The sequence below is a fragment of the Cricetulus griseus genome, chromosome 2 (genome assembly GCF_003668045.3).
Source record: "Cricetulus griseus strain 17A/GY chromosome 2, alternate assembly CriGri-PICRH-1.0, whole genome shotgun sequence".
Taxonomy (NCBI): Eukaryota; Metazoa; Chordata; class Mammalia; order Rodentia; family Cricetidae; genus Cricetulus; species Cricetulus griseus.
The window spans coordinates 86,076,114-86,098,449 of record NC_048595.1 but is presented as its reverse complement, the minus strand read 5'-3'; the positions used below and the strand labels follow the sequence as shown (position 1 = coordinate 86,098,449).

General features: G+C 43.1%; 1 protein-coding gene and 1 non-coding gene across 6 annotated transcripts in view; both read left to right on the top strand.

The window, feature by feature from the left end:
* The window catches only part of Palm2akap2 (PALM2 and AKAP2 fusion), a 332,065-nt gene that overhangs the window by 197,471 nt on the left and 112,258 nt on the right, over positions 1-22,336 (top strand). For all 5 annotated transcript variants that reach the window (XM_027403043.2, XM_027403045.2, XM_027403041.2 and 2 more), the window contains one exon: positions 2,849-2,931. In XM_027403043.2, coding sequence (XP_027258844.1) covers positions 2,849-2,931 — 83 coding nt within the window. The remainder of the gene's footprint in view (positions 1-2,848; positions 2,932-22,336) is intronic.
* Positions 6,977-7,078, top strand: LOC113831270. Its single transcript, XR_003482974.1, has one exon. It is a non-coding gene; the product is annotated as a U6 spliceosomal RNA (small nuclear RNA).

Genomic DNA, 22,336 nt, shown 5'->3' with positions numbered 1-22,336 from the left:
AAAGGAGACTGCACTCTTGTAACTAATAATAGCAACATGTGTGTCTGGAATGTCTTTTAACATTCCACATCAGAGTTATTTGAGCATTTGTGCAATAGTAATAAATCATAGATCTTTGTGGGATGGAAAGTCTTCTCTGGAACTTGACATGCAAGCAGATGTTGAAAGTCACTGACAGCATGCAGGAGCTGAAGGGTTCACAGATAAACATTCCGAGGTCTCCTCCCACCAGTGGTGTTATGATATGTTTACACACTGGAAGTGGCATGTTCAGGAGGATAAGTATCATCCTACAAACACCGTCAGTTGTCTTGCATCTTGGAGTCCTCATCATGACAGGGTGCCCTTCTCTCTATTGTTCAAATAAATTTAGCCTGTAACCCTACCATGTATGGAGTGTGGTTAAGTACCTTCTCTGACATTGTTACCACATGGTCTTCCTAGGAATCCACATGCTTGGGGCATTCCTATGTTTGCACAGCTACTCTTCTCTCCATCCTAACTCCTAAATGTGAACTTCATTCACTTTTCATCAGACAGCACCATAGAAGAGAGCAGTGAAGAGCAGGTCACCACTGCAGTTTTGAGAGTAGGAGACAAACACATCACGGCACCTCATGAGAATGTAACATTGATTGTGGACATTAGTTTTTCTCAAAAGTCCTTTTTAATATCCCCAGGGATCTCCTCCACTTCTTGTCCCAACTTCTTTCAAGCTCATTCCCTCTTCCAGCCATACTTCTTCCTTTCTTCCCTCCTGTGATACGGGACCCACATTTTCTTTGCCTTGTATGTGTGGTGTGCACACATGCATGCACATGGGTGTGAACCAGTGATTTTAATTGCTGTTTCTCACAGGAGCATGGGTAAGGGTTTATTTACAGCATTATAGGCACTGTACCAGTGGCTATACCACTGAAGAAAATATCTCTCCCTCCTCCTGCAATCATCAACTGCCTATGGATTCTCAGGAAGGAGTGGAGCCTCATAAGATTCTGCCTCTTCCCTGGTGGAATGTTGAATGACTCAGTCTTGTTCTGGTCTTGGGAAGTAATCACAACTGCTGTGAGTGCCGTGGCCACCTCATTCGTGAAAGTCAGCGTTCCCCAACATTCCAAGGCCCTTCTTCCAACTTGTACATTCTTTCCTCGTCCTCTCGTGATGTTCCCTGAACCTTGGAAGGAGTGATATATAGACGTTGATTTAGTGCTTGACATTACTTATTCTTAGTATTTTGACCAGTTACTGTGACCCACTGCAAGTAAGCAAGAAGCTTTTTTGAACAAAGCTGATTTATGGGCATAGATACAAATATGTAGAAGGCAACTTAATGGACATAACATGCCCATTTAGCAAAACAATAGCAATAGCTTGCCAGCTAGTAGTCATGATACTACTGCACCAGTGGGAACCCACTTTTTATACCTTAAAGATTCAGAAAGTTACTTTGTTTTCCAAACACAGTTTTCTACATGAAGGAATTTCATGTCCAGCTTTTAAAATAATATTCTTAGGCCTGGAAAGATGACTCAGCAATTAAGAGTACTTGTTGCTCTAACAGAAGACTTGGGTTCAGTTCCCTGGACCCACATGGTGGTTCACGACCATCTGTAATTTTACTTCCAGGGGAGCCGATGCACTCTTCAGACCTCTGTGGGCATCAGTATTTCTATCCTCATCTCACTACTAACATTTTAAAAACTAAAATACCACATCCATTTTCTCTCTCTCTCTCTCTCTCTCTCTCTCTCTCTCTCTCTCTCTCTCTGTCTCTCTCTCTCTTGTTATAGGGAGGGGCATGAGAGAGGGTCACTCTGTGGCCTTGACTGGCCTGGAAACACACTTTGTAGAACTTGCTATGCATACCTTTGTAGTAGACTTTGAAGTTGGGACGATCCTCCCACCATTGCCTGTGGAGTGCTAGTGTTATGGGCATGCCTCCTCATATCCAGCATAAGAATAAAACCGCCTCAAGACGGGCGTTGGTGCCGCACGCCTTTAATCCCAGCACTCGGGAGGCAGAGGCAGGCAGATCTCTGTGAGTTCGAGGCCAGCCTGGTCTCCAGAACGAGTGCCAGGATAGGCTCCAAAAGCTACACAGAGAAACCCTGTCTCAAAACAAACAAACAAACAAACAAACAAAGAATAAAACCACCTCTTGCCAAATACCAACATTTGCAGATAGTCTGACCCCTTTAGAAAGGAACAAGGCTGATCATGGTGGCACACACCTGTAACCCCGGCACCAACAGGAGGATAGCTGAGGCCAACTGAGCTACATCAAGAATTCCAGGCTTCATCATCATAAGCACTGGAGTCACTTCTGTTGGATAATGAACTAAATATGTATATATCTGTGCTTGGGGTTCACTCTAAGCCCCAAATGAGGCCTTAGTATGAGGCTTGTTTGCCTATGGGAATCATTCTAGTCCCTTCCAGATTCAGGAATTACAATAAAGTTGAAGCCAGGATTGGTGGTACAGCCTTATTATACCAATCCTGGGGAGGTGGGGGGGAAGGAAACAGGGTGCTCAAGGCCAATCTCTGCTACATAGCAAGTTCCAGGAAAGCCTGAGCTACCCAAGACCATGTCTCAATAACAAAAAGGGCTTGAACAGAACTTCTAAGTTGGAAATGAAGTAAAAACAAAGGATGTGCTGACTGACTGTACCTTGGAAAGAAAGCTTTGCCAGTGTTAACCACCAGCAGGTAGATTTGGAGCCACACATTAGTTACCACTCATTTCCCTAACAAATCACGTGGGTTTTTAATCTGCAAAATGACAGCTGTGCATTTCCATCAGATGGGACAAATCCACTTGGCTCAAATACCCTTTCTTTTTTTCCAGCATCTGGGTGGTCCAGTGTGCTGCTACAGGGGGATGAGGCAACTGCAGATCCTATAGAGACCAACGAAGACATGGCCATCGAGGTAAGACCTTTCTCAGGTGACTTCTTCAAGGTCATCTGTCCATCAGAGTGAAGCAGTGGCAGGCTCCCTCTGCCTCGCTGGCCTTTTCTCTGCTGAGGCAAACAGACACAGGGTTTCCTGAAGTCTGGGAGCAGATTAGAAAGCTTTTTAAAATCTTACTGCGTTTGTATTTATTGTGTGTGAATGTGAGTGTGTGGTGCATCACAACACAAGTGTGGCGGTCAGAGGGCAACTTGTAGGAGTCAGTTCTCTCTTTCCACCATCTGTGTTCTGAGGATTGAATTAAAATGTCAGGTTTGGCTGCAAGCACCTTTACCTGCTGAGCCATCTCACTGGTCCTAGGAAAGTTTTTGAAATCCAGAATCTATGTCTTGATTCCCAGTGGGCCTGCTGTAGGGTATTCATGAACATCTAAGAATAGGCTGAGTTCAAACAGTAGCCTCCATGGGGTCAGAGCAGCAGACATGAATATTCTGAGCTTTGAGAAATCCGGCCCCACTGTGCATTGTGGAGAAAGGTCATGGAGGCACAGGGCAGCTTTGGTTCAGACTCAAGATTTCCAGTGATGTCAGCAGGAAGGCAGCACATGGCCCACTCAGGCGGGAACAGTGAGGGCCAGAGGTTTACAGAGTGAGTCATCTGGAAGTTAATGAAATCAGCACCGTTCAAATGAAATGCATGAAATGTATAATCATCACATTGATTAAGGACGCTTTAATGAACATTAGCAGTGGTTCCACCATACTGGGATGGATACAAGGAAGAGGCCTCCTCGCTTCTGCTGTGTTTTCACTAACAAAGCCTGGATGCGGGGGACTTTTTCCTGTCTTTCCTTGGATGACATGAATTTTTTGTATGTGCCATTTCTGAATGTTTTCTTCCTTTTGCTTTGTGTTGTTGTTTTGAGACAGGGAAAAGTGGTAGGAGGGACAGGGGAGGGACTGGAAAGAAGGAATGGGGAGAGAGTTGATCAACACACTTAATATGCATTGAATGAAGAGCTTATTTCTACTTTGTTATGTATGAATGTATGTATTTATCATACTGGGGGCTTGAACCCAAGGCCTTGCTGTTGCCAGGCAAGAAGCACCCTATCAACTAAGCCCCTGTCCGAAATTTTATATTCAAAACACTTTCTAAACACATCAGTTTAGATAGGTATATCATATGAACCTATTCCTATTTGATAGTTTAAGATTGCTCAGTGTAGTGGATCAAATTGAGAATCATAAAACACTGCATCTTTCTGGGCAGTGGTGACGCACGCCTTTAATCCCAGCACTTGGGAGGCAGAGGCATGCAGATCTCTGTGAGACCAGTCTGACCTACAGGGCGAGTTCCAGGACAGCCAGGGATACACAGAGAAACTGTCTCAAAAAAAAAAAAATAAAAAACGAAAACAAAAAACAAACAAACAAAAAAGCAAACTAAACAAAACGCTGCATCTCTCAGAGACTATTCTAGAAGAAGAGGGAGACACTGAGAGGGTGATAAAGGGTGAATATGATCCAGGTATTCCAGAATGAAGCCTATCATTTTGAACAATGAATGTATAGTATTAAAAAAAAAAAATTCAGGGGGCTGGAGAGATGGCTCTTTAATTAAGAGCATGCACTGTTCTTCCAGAGGACAAGAGTTTGATTCCAAGCACTCAGATGAGGTGGCACACTACTGCCTATAACTCCAGATCCAGGAAAAACTGACACCTCTAACCTCCTCTGGCATCTGTACATACATGTGCATACATGTACACCCATGTGCACACCCAGGCACAGATCCAAACACATACACCATTAAAAATATTAATTTAAAAGTCAGCTGGATATGGAAGTACATGCCTTTAATCCCAGCACTCTGGAGACAGAGGCAGGAAGATCTCTGTAAATTCCAGGCCAGCCAGGGATACACACAGAGAGAAAACAAATCATACCTGGTGATCCTTCCTGTAGCCCCAGCACTCAGGAAGCTAAGAAAAAAAGCTGATGAATTCAAGGCCAGGCTGGCTGTGCTGTATAGCAAGAACTTGTTCCAAAACACAAAATCAAATAAAAGCATCTCAGCTGTGGAGGGGATGGGTGTAGAGGCCAGAAACTAGAAAGGGACCCACAAGGGGGGGGGGGCTTAGGGGAGGGGTGGGTAATAAAACAATGTGACATGAAAGTAGAAGAAAGAATAGTGGGGTGGGAGGGTTTTTACACTGGGATGAAGGCCAAGGAGATGAGAGGAAGTGGGGCAAGATGCACCAAAACTAAATATAAAGATTCCTTAAAGAAACCTGCTACTTTGCTAGCTAAGTAAAATAAAGACCATTACCCCCCACCCTAAGAAACATCTGTCATAACTTCAGGCACCTGTGAATGCGATCTTAACTCGGAGAAAGCATCTTTGTAGATATAATTAAGAATCTTGAGATGAGATCACTTCACTTTTACCAGATGGTGCTAAAGCCAATGCATGTGTCTTTCTAAGAGATAAAAGAAACAAACGGGCATGTGTGGAGGCCATATGAAGAGACAGAGGCTTAAATAGGAGTTCTGCAGCTCCAAGCTAAAACCAGGCTAAGGGTAGCTCCGTGGCAGCACATGTGTAAGTTAAATCCCTAGCATGCCAAGAAGACTAAACCCCAAACTGATGAAACTCCAAAAGCCAGAAGATGCTAAGAGCTTCCTCAAAGCCTGGTGAGGAGGGCAGCAATAGTGATGGTGATTTCAGGCGGGGGGATTCAAGAGATTCAAGAAAACGAATTTCTGTGGTTTTAAAGTACTCTTTGGCAATTTGTTATAGCCACCCTAGGATGGTAATACACTAAGGTTCTACCATGTTCCGGGGCATAGTGGTGGAGTCAGGGAGATCTCTGTGAGTTTGGGGCTAGCCTAGTCTACATAGTGAGTTCCAGGCCAGCCAGAGCTACACAGTGAGACCCTGTGTTTCTACTGAGAACAGTATTCACGCTTACAGATGACCAACGCCACAGAGGCTGAAAACCAGTTCTGTGAAGATCCGTCACAGCAGCTCACTTTCCTGTGTTCACCCTTTATGAGTTATTCTTGCCTGTTCTTGTTTCAGGTGAAATGTTGACTTTATTTCAGCTGTGTCATCACCATTCATAATGAGAAAAGAGCAGTCAGACTTCAGAGAGCTTTGAGTTGTCTTTTTCTGTGCTGATGCTTATTCAGACACTGAATGAATGAACGAATGAATGAGTAAATGAATGACTGGTATGGATTATTTTGCATACCGAAGGTAAGCTTTGCCTGGCCTTGGGAATCCCCTTTGCATCAGAAACAGGAACTTTCCAGGCTGCTACTTTGAAAATTCGGATTTCAGAAGATCTGAATTTAAAAATGAGTGCTTTTTTTTTTTCTGGTAAAGTACTGGGGATTGAACCTAGGGGCTTGGCACATGCTAGACAAGTGCTTTACCACTAAGCTATAATCACAGCTCCTTAAAAAAAATAGAAAGAAAAAGAAACAAAACAAAACAAAAACCACAGAGAGAAAGAGACAGGCTTGAACTTGCCACTTTGTTGTGCCAACCTTCCAAGTAGGTTTGCACCACTGGACCTAACTGATAGAGACAGAGTTTAGGGACTTGACTGTCCCATCATTTCTTGGTTATTTCTTTTTGTTTTTGTAGTCCTGGTCATTGAACACAAGATTTTCAACATGTTAGAACATTCTAGACAATCTACCACTGAGCTATATCATTTTGAATCAAGGTCACACTACTGTTGTCCAGGCTGTGCTGGGACTCACTCTGTAGCCCAAGCAGGCCTGGAACTTGCTGTACAGGTCTGCAAGTCAGACATGATCGAGAAGCTCCATCTGTAAAGTGAGTGGGGCTCAGACTTCACTTTGACTCTAGGTCATGTCCAGCTATGTCTTCTACTATACTGTATCTGTCCCTGTCCTCTCTTATCTAGACTTTAGCTAGAGTCACTTTTCAATCTAATGATTCCCTCTATCTGAAGCCTTCCCAGCCTCCTCACTCCTTAGAACAGACCAAACTCAGGGGCAGGTGCCTGGTTTTTTAAAGCCCTGGAGCTATGCTTTCTTTGGCATTATATGTACTAAAATTGGAATGAGGCAAAGATTAGCATGCCCCCTGCCAAAGGATGACACACAAATTGGTGGTGTTCCTATTTAAAAACAAAAAACAAAACAATTTGGCTTTTACTCACAATTTCCTAGCTAGCTCCTCCTCTCCACCCCCCTCCTAGCCTGGTTCATTCTTCAAGTCTAGCACTCAGATGTTCCCTTCTCCAGTGACATTTTCTGTCCAGTATTCTTGCTAGATGTTCTCCCAAGACCTGGTACATCTCCATCATAACTAGATGCAATACATTTTTTATAAGGAGGGAAAGTAGAGACCTTGCCTAGCATGTGTGAATCCTAGGTGCAGCCCCTTTGTGGTGGTACAGCAGGCAGAAGGATTGAGGCTGAGGCAGGAGGATTGTTGACAGTTTAAGAACAGCTTGGCTACATAGCAATTTGAGACAAATCTAAGCTACTTAAGAGGTCCCTATCTCAAAAATACAAGAAAATGAAAAAAAGGAAAAGAAAATCTCACCAGTGTGGTGGTGCACGCCTTTAGTTCTAGTGTTCATACTCCAGAGAGAAAAGCAGCTGGATCTCTGTGAGTTCCCAGCCAGGCGGCTTCTACACAGCAAGTTCTGGGCCAGCCATGGCTACACAGCGTGATTCTCTTGTAGCATATAGTTTCTTTGTTTTCATTTTTCACCTTTTAGAGGCTCTGAGATTTCAGTTCCTTAAAAAAACCAAAAAAAACAAAAACACAAAAGAAAACAAAAAAACTAATTTCCTCCCTTCCTTTGTCCCTTCTTCCTTCCTTCCTTCCCTCCCTCCTTCCTTCCTTCCTTCCTTTTTTAAAAATAAGTCGGGCAGTGAATATGCACACCTTTAATCCCAGCACTGAGGAATCAGAGGCAGGCAGATCTCTGTGAGCTTGAGGCCAGCCTGGTCTACAAAGCAAGTTGGAATACAGTCAGAAATACGCAGAGAAACTTTTGTTTTGAAAACCAAACTAACAAAAAAATAAGAGATAGTATATAGCCCAGGCTGACCTCAAACTTTCTATGTAGCTAAGGGCAACCTTGAATTCTAATTTTCCTATTTCAGCCTCCATCTCTGCCACCACACCCAATTAGTTCCCTTTAGCTTTAAAAACAAACAAACAATAAAAAACTTTTTGAGGCATATACTTTTTATACCATAAAGATCATCCATGTGTTTGATTTAATAATTTTTAGCAAATGAACCATTGCAAGTGTAAAGCAAGTACTCTACCACTCAACTACACATCCAACCCCACCAGCTTTAAAATACCTTCATGACTCTAGTGAGACCCTACATGTTCTCTTCCTTGTCATCACTACTCCCACCACAGCTCCAGGCTCTGGAGTCTTATAAGGCTTAGCATGATTTGGCAGGACATCTATACACGAGGGAGCTCTAGGCAACATCCTTTTCGTTCCTATTATTCCTATTCCTATTATTGCTGAATAACATTTGGCTTTTGAGTGTGCCAGTATGTCACTGTTTAGGGTACCAGGGAAGGAACCCAGGGCCTGGCACATGCTAGGCAAGTGTTCTGCCACTGTGAGCAACATCTCCAGCCCTGTTTAGATATAGTTTCGTACTTTCACAAATTGCTGAACTTAGGAGTTGTTCCTGCTGGCTGTCAGTAATGCTACTAAACACAAATTTCCAGAGAGGTAGCTGGAGAGAAGAGACAGTATTTAACCATTTCAGGGAATGTGTTATAGAGTTATGGCTGCACAGTGGCTGTTTCACAATTTCAACCTGTTTGAATGAGCAGCATTTAGTCTAGTCATCCAGACTGACTGTGGAAACCTGGTTTAAAAAAAAATCAAAAAAGAGAAGTTCAAGAGGGCAAGAAGAAGTCTCAAAAGTTTGCCTCTGCCAGCAACAAGTGTACTAAAAAGATCTTCCATTTTCCTGGAAAAAAAAAATCACAACATAGTTTACAAACACTAAATGGGCTCTCACTTTCAGACATGTGGACGATAGATCACACAGTTTTCAACAAGCTGACTCTGGAAGGCCTGTAGGGAAAGTAACCAGACTACCAGGAACTTCCATCTGGAGACAGCCAGGCCATACATGTATGGGTGCTCTGTGATGATATGTACCTTGAAGATGCCAGAACTTTTCCAAGAAAGAAGTTAGGTGTTCCTGGAAACAATTTAGTCTTAGAAGATCTGAGTAACAGTATGATCTCTTGTGTGGAAAACGGTAAATCTGGACAGCGAACAAGCTGTTTCACTAAAAACAATCTGTTTTTAGTGAAATGTGGCAGTTTCATAGGGTTACTGTCATCTGGTCCATAATGTAGTGTTACTTCTCTAGTAATTCTGGAGAGAGAGCAAGAGAGAGAGAGAGAGAGAGAGAGAGAGAGAGAGAGAGAGAGAGAGAGAGAGAGAGAGAGAGAGAATGTATGTGCACATTTGGCATTGCTCCTCAGATACTATCTTTGGTTTTGAGATAACGTTGCTCACTGGCCCAGGAGCTCACCAAGCAGGCTAGGCTGGCTGCCCTGTGAGTCCCAGGGACCCTTCCCACCTGCCTAGCATTAGGAATACAAACACAAGCCACCATGCCTGGCTCGTTAACTTGGCATCCGTGGGTCAAACTCCAATCCTCAAGCTTGCAAGCACTTTACTGACTAAGCTATTTCCCTGTCACCTAGTTACTTATAATGAAAAGAAAATATCTATGCTGACCTTCTCAACTCTGGGATGTAATTTGTTATTACAAGACCACTTGGGTCAGGCGAGAAAGAGCAGCACTTTCCAGCCCTCCTACTTGAGCCTGTCCTTTTAAAATCCTGCCCAGGGAAGAAGTTCAGTCTGGCTGAGAGAAAACGTGACTGTGCAAGTTTGAAAAGACTACTTTAAAGCTGCTTCCAGCACCTCCTTTCTGTTAGTAGCTTATATCCCACCCTCAAAGCCACTCCTATTCTCTTAGAAACCTGTTCATATAATATTCCATTTGCTATCAATAATGACACATCTCCAGTCCTGGATAACAATGCATGGCTTCCTCGATGCCAGCATGGTGGATTCTACTATGCCCTCTTGTTCTATGCATAGTAAGACTTAAAAATAGTTGGGCAGTGGTGGAGAAAGCCTTTAATCCCAGCACTTTTGGAGGCAGAGTTAGGCTGATCTCTGTGAGTGCAAGGCCAGCCTGGTCTACAGAGTGAGTTCCAGGACAGCTAGAGCTGTTACATAGAGAAACCATGTCTTGAAAAAATAAAAATGGTAATAAATAAATAAATAAATAAATAAATAAATAAATAAAAAGACTAAAAACCAAGTGGTTTCTGAAAAGGAGCACGAGCATCCTGATTTCTCTTAGAAAAAAAAAAGCCTTGTATTCTCATTATACCCACAGTAGTTCTCCTTTGCATAAGCTGTAAACAAGACTGGTATCCTGCAGGCAAGCTAAAGGCTGTGGGTAGAATGGCCCAGAAGGACACATTTCCAAGTCAAGGAAAGTTCTGGGTGGACAGACTCATGCAAAGAGGATGCTTCTCTCCGTGTGAAACGTGTCGCCAAGAGAGACACTGTCCCCTGAGATGGTAGATGTGCTCTGTTACAAAAGCAGGGAAAGCATTTTAACTCTTCCTGTGGTAACTAGAGGTCACAGGTTATAGCTTTCTTTGGCTTTGGCTATAAAAAGCCACTCTGGAGAGCCTTTTGTTGCCCGGGGTGGAGAGTCATCACCCTTTGTTCTCAGTGAGGACAACATTGAGGGGCATTGTTTTGTGTTGGGGGGCCCAGGACAAAAAGACACATCTGCTACCAGAAGTCTGTCTACACTGTGCACTCACAAAGAGGGTGCTCTAAATTTGTTCCCTGGCTAAAGGACATTTTCACCATGCCTTCCTTTTTTAGGTCTCTGAGTCAGTCTATTTAAGGGAGTGGACTGGCCATGGGGGTTGGCTGTGGTGGGGAGGAGTCAGGCGGAGCTCTGATGGCACAGTTTTTGCAGTACTTCCTCTCTGAGAGGAACGGTCTTAAGTTTTCTCAAAATACATATTTTCAATGGGGTATAGTGGTGCATACCTTTAACACTGAGGGGCAAGAGGATCTCTGTGAGTTCAAGGGCAGCCTGGTCTACATAGCAAGTTCTAGGCCAGCCAGGGCTGCATGTCAAGATCCTGTCTCAAAAACCCCAAGTCCAAATACACTTTTATCTGGGTGTGACTGCTTCAGCCTTGTAATCCCAGTACTTAGGAGGCCGAGACAGCAGAATTGCTGTGAGTTCAAGTCAATTGTAAGCTGTGTGAAAGACTCTGACTCTCAGTTTTTAACACAATAGTACATACATTTGTAGCTGGCTGTGATGGTGTATGCCTATAATCCCAACATAGTGTAATCCCAGAATGTTGAATGGGAGTACAGGCTATCCCATCTCAAAAAGTCAGTCCCCCCTCCCCTCTGAAAAGCTCAGGGAACATCACAAAAAAGGGAGGGGGCAGAAAGAATATAAGAGCCAGGATATGGGAAGAATACATGAAATACTGTGCTAATGTGATATGGTTGTTGTGCTATGGTTACTCACACAAGACCTACACAAAATCAAACCAGTTGATAGTTCAGTGCCAGGGCTGGAGTGGCAGTTCCTTCAGCAGTTAAAAAAACTGGCTACTCTTCCAGAGAACCAAGACAGATTCCCAGCATCCACTTGGTGGCCCACAACTGTCTGTAACTCCAGTTGTGTGGCATTCAGTGCTCTCTTCTGGTCTCTTTGTGTACTGCATTCATGTAAGCACCACCTTAGTCCTAGCATTTGGGAGGCAGAGGCAGGCAGATCTCTATGAGTTTGAGGCCAGCATTGTCTATGTAGTGACTTTATAAACTGAGGTATTGGCAATTGATGGCTGCTAGAGAAGGGATATTCATTTTTTCTTAAGAGATGTGGTCTCCTGTAGGCTGTCAAGACTCCAGGGCATGGTCTCACACATCCATGTGATACAGTTAGTACTAAACAAATCAGGAAATTGTTTTTAAAAAAGTTATGGAATTGGGGCAACGAGGTGTTGTGGGGAGCAAAAGGGGGAAAATGGGGGATAGATTGATATGATCAAGACACATATATGAAAATTTCAAAGAATAAATTTAAACTATTATATTTAAAATCCTACAAAAATCAAAACAAAAGAAAAAACTCAGCCACAAATAGATCCTAACACTTGGGAAGTGGAAAGAGGAGGATACAGAGTACAAGGCTGAGGTGCTGGAGAGATGGCACAGTGGTTAAAAGCACAGGCTGCTCTTCCAGAAGACCCTGGTTTGGTTCCCAGTGTCCATACAGTAGCTCACAAGGACCCATAATTCCATTTCAGGGGATTCAGTTGCCTCTGTGGACACTGTGTGCACGTGGTACACAGACATGCAGACACCGTTCACATAAAATAAAAATAGATAAATCTTTAAAACAAAACTTTTAGAACGAGATGATTATGAAAGAATTTGTCATTAAGTGACGACACTCCATCAACACTGTAGCTATTATTCCTGTGTGCTGCCTCTTATTGTCAACTAAAATGAGTTTCCAGTAAGTAAAGTCACAGTACCTCAGCTACATGTAGAGGAGGGTCATGCAAAACAAATTGAAGACTCCAGGTACCAGGTGAGCCATTTCCTTTTCTCACTGTGTCCTCTCCATAATAGTTAACAGAATGGATTGTTCCTTCTGAGCTAAGAACTGTGCCAAACACTTACATGCACCATCTCCTTTGTTTTATTTTTCAAGACAGGGTTTCTCTGTAGCCTTGGAGCCTGTTTTGGAACTCACTCTGTAGACCAGGCTGGACTTGAACTCACAGAGATTCGCCTGCCTCTGCCTCCCTAGTGCTAGAATTAAAGGCGTGCGCCACCAACACCCAGCTTTTTTTTTTATAATCTCTGCTTCTGTTACTATTCTCTGCTTCTGTCTTTCCCATGTGATCCTCGAAACAACCTGCAAAGGAAAACTATTTTTTTTTATCTTATTTATTTATTTATTTATTTATTTATTTATTTATTGGTTTTTCGAGACAGGGTTTCTCTGTGTAGCTTTGGAGCCTATCCTGGCACTCGCTCTGTAGACCAGGCAGGCCTGGAACTCACAGAGATCCGCCTGCCTCTGCTTCTGGAGTGCTGGGATTAAAGGCGTGCACTACCAACGCCAGGCCAGGAAAACTATTCTTAATCCCTTTCACTGTGCTCAGGATTGTGGTGGGTGAAGTTAGTTCACATACCAAAGAACCAGAAGGCAGGTTTTGAACCAGATAGAAAGATGCTTGGTAGCCAAATGTGATGACTCATGACTGATTCTAGCACCGAGAAGGCTGTGGCAGGAGGATTGTCAGGAGTTTGAGGTCAGCCTTGGCTACATAATGAATGCCAGGCCAGCCTGGTCTACAACGTGAGACCCTGTATCAAAAAAGAAAAAAAAATGATACTGTGTAACTTCTGTATTTGAATAGTAAATGCAATTTATTTTTTTTTTCTGGAACCAGGAGAGCTCTAGGGATGGACAGGAATAATCTAAGCAGATAAAATATCAGAAACCTGGGGCCAGTGGCTTAGCTCACTGGCAGAACATGTTCAAGGCCTAGATTCAGCCTCAACCAAACATCAAGTCCCTGACCTCCCAAAATACTCCGCAGACCCAGTTTATTTGAATTGGAATTAATAATTCTCCTTTTTTTTTTTTTGTTTTTTTTGAGACAGGGTTTCTCTGTGTAGCCTTGGAGCCTGTCCTGGCACTCTCTCTGTAGACCAGGCTGGCCTCAAATTCACAGAGATCAGCCTGCCTCTGCCTCCCAAGTGCTGGGATTAAAAGTGTGCGCCACCAACACCCGCCTGAGATAATAATTCTTAATCAATAGTTTCTTCAGCCTACCTGAACAAGGGGGAGCTCATGGACCCCAGACTGATAGCTGGGAAACCAGCACAGGACTGATCCAGACCCCCTGCACGTGGGTCACTGTCAGTGAGGAAGCCTCGGCAAGCTATGGGGTCTCTGGTAGTAGATCATCAGTACTTATCCCTAGTATACGAATGGACTTTGGGAGCCCATCCCACATAGAGGGATACTCTCTCATTCTAGACACGTGGGTGAGGGCTTAGGCCCTGCTTCAAATGATATGACAGACTTTGAGGATCCCTCATGGAAGGCCTCACCTTCCCTGGGGAGCAGAAAGGGGATGGGATAGGGAGTTAGTGGGGGCAGGAGAGGAGGGGAGGGAGAGGGAACTGGGAGTGACATGTAAAACAAGCTTGTTTCTAATTTAAATTTAAAAAATAGAAAAAAAGCAATGGTTTCTTAATGGTAAGTATGTCCCAAATACTTCATAAAATATGCTTCATACTTACCCTAATAAATTACTTGTTGCTGACTTAAAGTTCAAGTTCACTGGATAAGTCTGTGCTTTTATTTGCTGAGTCTAGGAGTCACAGGAGGGTACTGGAAACATGGTGATCACTGTGTTTTGATATTTATTTATTCATGGGTTTGGAATTTTTTTATTTCAAGACTGATTACTGTAAAAAATTAAAAAAAAACCCTACAGTTTAGTTCAAACATTTGTTTCTTGATATTTTATTGGAATTTTTGGAGGCGAAGTCTTGCTATATAGCACAGGCTAGCCTCAAACTTGTGACTGTGCTCCTGCCTCAATCTCTCAAGTGCTAGGATCACAGCCATGAGGCACCATGCCTGGCTTGGGTTTGATGATCTGAAGTGACCTTGTTTTTGATTCTAGAATCAGCCAGTGCCTCTGTAAGATATAAGCAGAGCTACCTTTGGCTGAACAGATGGTTTTCTAGTCCTGAATAGAGATAAAAAGGACAGAAGCAAATGGCAAAGGCGGATTGGTTGTCTCGGGGCTGCTTCCTTTGTAGAGGAGGGGAAGGGGGAGAGACAGAGCCCTAGAAGTGATGGGTTCACTGCAGATCAACTTCAGGTTCCTTTGTAAGGACCAAAGGATGAAAGGGCAGAAGCACTGAAGCAGAAGCCCTTTGTGATGCTCTGCTTGGAAAACTTGGCTGTCTCTCATTGGCCTGATTTCTTAAAGGCTTGGATAGCCACTTACTTCTTTCAGTCTAATGACAAGTAACTTCCATGTGGATGACTCCATTTTGATTTTACTCTGATGTCCTAGTTAGGATTTCTATTGCTGTGATGAATCACCGTGACCAAAAGCAAGTTGGGGAGGAAAGGGTTTATTTTGCTTACACTTCCACATTAGTCCCTAGTTGAAGGAATTCAGGAGAGGAACTCAAACAGGGCAGGAATACGGAGGCAGGATGATGCAGAGGCCATGGAGAATGCTGCTTACTGGTCTGCTTTCTTATAGAACCCAGGACCACCAGCCTAGGGATGGCACCACCATGGCTGGGTTCTTTCTCCCCCATCAATTACTTATTAAGAAAATGCCTTACAGCTGGATCTTATGGAGGCATTTTCTCAATTGAGGTTGCCTCCTTTCAGATACCTCTAGCTTGTGTTAAACTGACATAAAACTAGCCAGCACATTTGGTCTGTTGAGGTCGAGTGAGAAAGACTTCTCCCAACCTATGGACTCCAGTTATTATTATTATTATTATTATTATTATTATTATTATTAGTTTTTCGAGACAGGATTTCTCTGTGTAGCTTTGGAGCCTATCCAGGCACTCTCTCTGGAGACCAGGCTGACCTCGAACTCACAGAGATCCGCCTGCCTCTGCCTCCCGAGTGCTGGGATTAAAGGTGTGCGCCATCAACGTCCGGCCAGTCATTATTATTTAAGACATCTATTTTATGAAACTTTAAACCAGGCAGAAGTGTAGTTTCAGTGTACACAGTATACTGGTAACTATGATGCTCCATACTTGCAATGCCTGCCCTGAAGTTTGAAGTCAGTCTAAGCCACATAGTGAGGGCCTGATGACCTATTAGTAAATGCCTCTCCATATAAATTTTTCCTTAGGAATGAAGAGTCTCAACTGGATCCAGTTTCTTTACAAAGTAAAATCATAGAAAACTCTGCCCAGAACCCATTAGCTTCCCCACCCCCACCCCTCTGAGACACGGTCTCATGCATCCCAGGCTGGCCTTGAATTTGTCATGAATATGACCCGGAATTCCTGATCATCCTGCTTCTACCTCGAAAGCACTAGAATTACAAGTGTACGCCACCATGCCAGCCCTGTATGCCACTATGCCAGCCCTGCTGTGTGTGTGTGTGTGTGTGTGTGTGTGTGTGTGTGTGTGTGTGTGTGTGTGTGTGTGTTTTGTTATTTGTTTCTCTCAGTTGGTGACAGGGTTTAAACTTAGGATCTGTGTTGGCCAGGCAAGTGCTTTCCCACTAACAACCCTTTCAGCTTCTTTTAAATTTTGAGACTGGGCTCTATTTCCCAGTCTGGCCTTGGGTTCACTTTGAGAGCCTGAACCAGGCTTGAATTTTTTATCCTCTTGCTTCAGCCTTCTAAGTACCTGAAATTGCAGGTCAAGCCATCATTCCAGTTTTTAAAATGTTGACAAATAGTTTTAATTCCATTTGTTCATTTATTGAGTGTGTGTAGTTAGGTGTCAGTGGACGTACAAGAGCCTGTGGGCATGGAGGTCAGAGGACAACTTTGCACCATCAATTCTCTCCTGCTATGTGGGTTCCAGGGATCAAACTCAGGTCATTAGGCTTGGTGGCAAATGCCTTTACCCACCAAGCCATCATGCCAGTACCTGATGGAATATTCCTGTATTTTTACAAACTGTGTTGCTTGCTAAGATGCCCTTTTTCTCAAAAGCCAGCCATGATGAAGCATACTGGGCATTTACAGTACTAAGGAGACAGAAGCAAAGAGAATCTTCTTCGAGTTCAAAACTAACCTCAGTTATATAACAAGATACTGAATTAAAAAAAAAAAAAAGGAAAGAAAACTTCTCAGTGAATGATTACCTCCTAAAATAGATGGCACTAGCGGGATATTTCTAGTAAACATTCTGAAACATTCACATATATTTCCTCAATACATCCATGTATTTCCTCCAAGTACATTTTGAGCATTCCTGCAATGGGAGTGTCTGATGATAGGAAGGCCCTAGAAGCAGTCTCTTGGTGTTATCTGCATCTTCTGTGTTAACGGGGTTGGGCGGGGGAATGACAGGACAAGCATATTATCTTAACAATGATTTGCTCCAGCTGGTTTGGAAACAAGGTTCACATGTAAGAGCCAAAGCCTGTGGCTTCCAGCAGAAAGAACCAAGTCAAGCCAAACTGAACCCACAGACAGCAGCCACTGAAACCTGGTGTGGTGTGGTGACCAAGCTGGAGCCTACTTAGGCAGCAAACTGGGCTGTCTATCCAGCTCCTGTGTGCCTCAGTCATCACTCCAACTGATCAGAAAAGATTCCGAAAGTCTGAGTAGAATTCACATGGTCATTTATCCTGGACCTCATGTCTCTGAAATAGTTAGAGAGCACAAAGGCCTCACTCTCCAGCTCAAGCCCCAGAAACAACTGCTGGATTCTTATTTTACAGTCTGGCAGAATGCCAGTTCAAAAATAACTGGCATTTATTTCAAGTGGATCCAGTTTCTCTACAAGGGAAAATCATAGAAAACTCTGATTCCTACGATCAGGAGGGATGGCCCTGCTTTGTAAACACTGAAGGATGTTTAAGTAAGCAGCTAGTGCTTCTGCCTTACCTTCTCTTTCTCTTTTACGAATTCTCCAGGGTTTTCCCCCATGCTAATGTCTGCTGTAGTAAAAACCTATGGTTAAGCATGCACTCTCTAGGGCCAAGAATGTACCTAAGTAGTAGAACATTTGCCTGCCACACAAAGACCCACCTGGAACAGGACAAAACAAAATTTGCAATGGCAATCAAGATGTTCGTGTAAATTATTTGTGTTTTGTTTTGTGTCTCTTGTAGCCCACGCTGATCCCAAGCTCACTATGTAGCCAAAGCAGGACTTGAACTCCTGATCTTATTGTTTCAGACATGTACTACCATATCCAGCTGTAGTAAATGTATGTAAGACTTGGAAAGCTTGCACAGCAGTTAGAAGCATCTTTGGATCTTGCAAAGGAACTGGGCTGTGTTCCTAGTGACCATACAGAGGTTTATAACCAGTTCTAGGAGGTCCAATACCTTCTTCTGGCCTCTGTGGGTACCAGGCATACACATACACACAGGCAAAACACTCATACATAAAAAGATCTAATAAAAATTCAAAATCGGGGCTGGAGAGAAGATTCAACAGTTTAGAACACTGGCTACATTTCTAAAGGACTCAAGTTCAATTTCCAGCACCCACATGGCAGCTCACAAGTATTTGTAACTCCAGTGTCTGGGAATCAAGCACCCTCACACAGACATACATGCAGGCAAAACACCAACGCACATAAAATAAATAAATATTTTTATATTAAAAATAAAGGAAAAAAAGACAGGAATGGTAACACAAGCATTTAATTCCAGCACTCTGGAAGTAGAGGCAGGAGGATCTCCGTGAATTCAAGGCTAATCTGGTCTAAAAGACAAGTTCTATGCTAGCCAGGGCTACACAGTGAACTTCTGTTTCAAAATACCAAAAAGAAAAGAGAAAGCATATACTCAGACAAGATGATTGGTTCACTGACTAAAACAGTCTGCCAAGCTCCCAAGCTCTCTCTCTCTCTCTCTCTCTCTCTCTCTCTCTCTCTCTCTCTCTCTCTCTCCCTCCTCCTACTTCAGCTACCTAACTGAATACTGAGGACAACAGTCAAAAACATGCACAACCACACCTGGGTAGACAGACCATTTATGTTTCAGGGGAGAATATAATTGCTGGGCATAAGTCTTAGAAAATTCTGACAAGGGAGGATTTGGAAAGACAGAAAGGGTGAGCAACTTTCCCAAATTCACACAGTGAGGGATGAGGGAGCAAGACTTTAACAGCTCTGTGCTCCTGGTATTTTTTATTTACTTGTTTTTCAACTGGCATTCTGCTGGATTGTAAAATAAGAAGAATGGCTTTAGCGCCCTGGAATTTTTATCTTAGCTCTAGCTGTCATATCGCTAACGTTCTGATTTGCCCTCGGCCATACAAAGGAGGAAAAACAAAACACAAAAAGCCCAGGCCTGGCATAGGATCTAGTGAGCAGCAGAGTCCCGATTCCCAGCATGTGAGCATCACTCTGTCCCTCCTCTGTGCAGTTTTATCTCAGACTGCCTATGAATTACTTAGTAGCCAGGAGCCAGGGCAGGCAGTGGACAGTGGATGGGGCTCTAAAAAGATGTGATAAGATGGAAACTCATGTTGTGTATGTCCTAGCTTATTTCATTATACATTATTGTGTTTTCTTTCTTCTGTAAAAGTTTTCTTTGAGTGTTGTGTTCTGTGTTGTTTGTGGCCTCTAACTCCTGCTTCAGCCTTCTGCTAGCTGGGATTAGAAACCTGCAAGTCCACATCTGTCGACTGTAGTTTCTTCTTCTTTTCAACTTTTAAAAGTTAGGTGTGTGTGTGTGTGTGTGTGTGTGTGTGTGTGTGTGTGTGTGTGTGTGTGTGTGCCTGCCATGAATACAATACACATGTGGAGGTCAGAGGATAACTTATGGGAGTCAGTTCTCTCCTTCTACTTTTTGGGTCCCTAGGATCAAACACTAGTCATCTTGCTTGGTGGCAAATGCCTTTATTTATTGTTCTACATGTTGCCAGCACAACTACCATGATTTCTAAAGTGATTTTGTATTGGCTATGGTCACAATCTGACAAGGCTTAAAAAATATTTTCTAATAGGTTATGATGGGGCATTTTGTCTGCTTGTATGTCTGTGCACATGTCTGCTGAGGACAAACGAGGATGTCAGATCCTCTGGACCTGAAGTTACAGATGGTTGTGGTCTAATGTGGATTTGAGGACGATATCCAGGTCCTCTACAAGAGCAACAGGTGCTCTTAACAACTAAACCAGTCAAATTAAAAAAAAAAAAAAAAGTTTTTTAAACCTTTGATGAGTGAGTCTAAGATTGCTGCAAATACCATCTCTTCAATAATCGGGATTGTTAAAAATTTAAATGCCGCCAGGCGTTGGTGGCGCACGCCTTTAATCCCACCACTTGGGAGGCAGAGGCAGGCGGATCTCTGTGAGTTCGAGGCCAGCCTGGTTCTCCAGAGCGAGTGCCAGGGTAGGCTCCAAAGCTACACAGAGAAACCCTGTCTCAAAAAAAAAAAAAAAAAAAAAAATTAAATGCCAATTTAGTCTTTTATTTCCCCTGATATGACTAAAAAATCTTCACAGTTCTTTCTTTAACAGTCTGTACTTAAAAGTTTGGAGGGAGGGAAAAGTTTGGAAATTACTAAGAAAACTCTATAGTCTTATTTTATCTTTCTGGCAATCAAACTCCAGGCTTTGTTCATACTCGTCATCTACCCTAGCCTGTAGTCACTGCAAAACTAAGCCAGTCATGGTGATGCATACCTTTAATCCCAGCACTCGGGAGGCAGAAGCAGGTGCATCTCTTGAGTTTGAGACCAGCCTGGTCTTCAGAACAAGTTCTAGGACAGCCATGGCTATACAGAGAAACACTGTCTTGAAAAACCAAAACAACAAACAAACAAAAGCAAAAGCAAAACAACAAAATCCACACATGATGGCACATGTCTGTAATTCCAACACTTGGGGGGCTGAGGCAGGTTCTCCAGAAGTTTAAAGTTAACCTGAGTCACAAAAAAACAAACAAAACACCAAACTCAAGACATTAATCAACTGGGTCTGTAGCTCAGTGGTACAGTGTTTGCTTAGTGGGTCCTGAGTTCTGGCACAAAACCAAAACCAGACACGAGTTAACAAAATTCTCCACCATACTTAACATTAAGAAAACAGTTAAGCATTATTGGAATCAAAAAAATAGATTTAGATGGAACCCAGGTCACTGGTGAGAAGTCTTGATGAGAGCTGAGTGGTGGTGGCACACACTTTTAATCCCAGCACTCGGGAGGCAGAGGCAGGAGGATCTCTGTGAGTTTGAGACTAGCCTGATCTACAAGAGCTAGTTCCAGGACAGGCTCCAAAGCCACAGAAAAACCGTCTCCAAAAACAAAAACAAAAAGTCTTGATGAGAACTTATAGTTTCTTGCTGTTGGCTCTGGTTTATCCCAGAATTCGAGCAGGCTGCATGCATTCCAAGTATATTAAGCATCTTCTAGGTTTGCAGCACTGCTTAAAGAGTACTTTGTTCTGTGTTGTCTCTCCTGTTGGACATTACCTCTGGAGTGTTTACTAGAGTTTTCAAATGCTTCATTAGTTAAACAATGATAAAATTCTCAGCCAGAACTCAAAGACCTTAGACCTCCTAGGACTTTGTTGTTAATGACCAAACTAATACATGAGTGTGTTCTTTTTCTTTTTTTCTAAAATTAATTATTTGTTTGATGTGCATTGGTGTTTTGCTTGCATGTATATTTGTGTGAGGGTGTCAGATCCCCTGGAGCTGGAGTTACTGACAATTGTGAGCTGCCATGTGGGTCCTGGAAATCGAACCCAGCCAGTGCTCTTAACTGCTGCCCCTTCTCTTCAGTTTCTGTCTCAGCTTCCTGAAGGCTAGATTATAAGCATGTGCTACCATGACTAGTTTAGTTTAGTGTTTCTTTCCTTATCTTTTGGACGCTAGCGTAAGCCTTTTTTTTTTTTTTTTTTTTTTTTTTTTAAGATAGCTCACACTATGTTCAACTGATCTGGAACTGGCCAGGTTGTCCTTGAACTTGAGTAAGTGTGCCATCCCCAGTCAAAGAAGTGTTGTGATTACAGGCATGGATTTACCTCACCTGGCTTTCATGGGCTTGTGTGTATTTGTTTGTTTGTTTTGAGATAGGGTTTCTTAGTGTAGCCCTGGCTATCATGGAGCTTGCTCTGTAGATCAGAGCTGGCTTAGAACTCACAGAGATCCTCCTTTCTCTGTGTTTCAAGTGCTGAGATTAAAGATGCATGCCACCGTTGCCTGGCACGGGCACACTTTTTTATTATAATAGATTTATTTATATGCTATCTTGCATTGGTGTTTTGCCTACATGTATGTCTATCTGTGTGAGGGTGTCAGATCTTGGAGTTACAATTATGAGCTGCCATGTTAGTGCCTGGAATTGCACCCTGCTCCCTTAGGAAAAGCAGTCAGTGCTCCTAACTGCTGCACCATCTCTCCAGCCCTACAGACACATTTTCTAAAGAGCTGTTTAAAAAGGCTAAAACAGCTGGGTGAGTGGAATCAGGTCACCACATCCTTATGTCAGGGAGTTTGCCAGAGAAGAGGCCAAGTGTGAGGATTTGGGAAAAGGAAATAAACATGGAATAGGCAGAAAGAAACTTCTCCGGGCACAGGAAGTGAGAGACCCCCTGAAAGGAAGC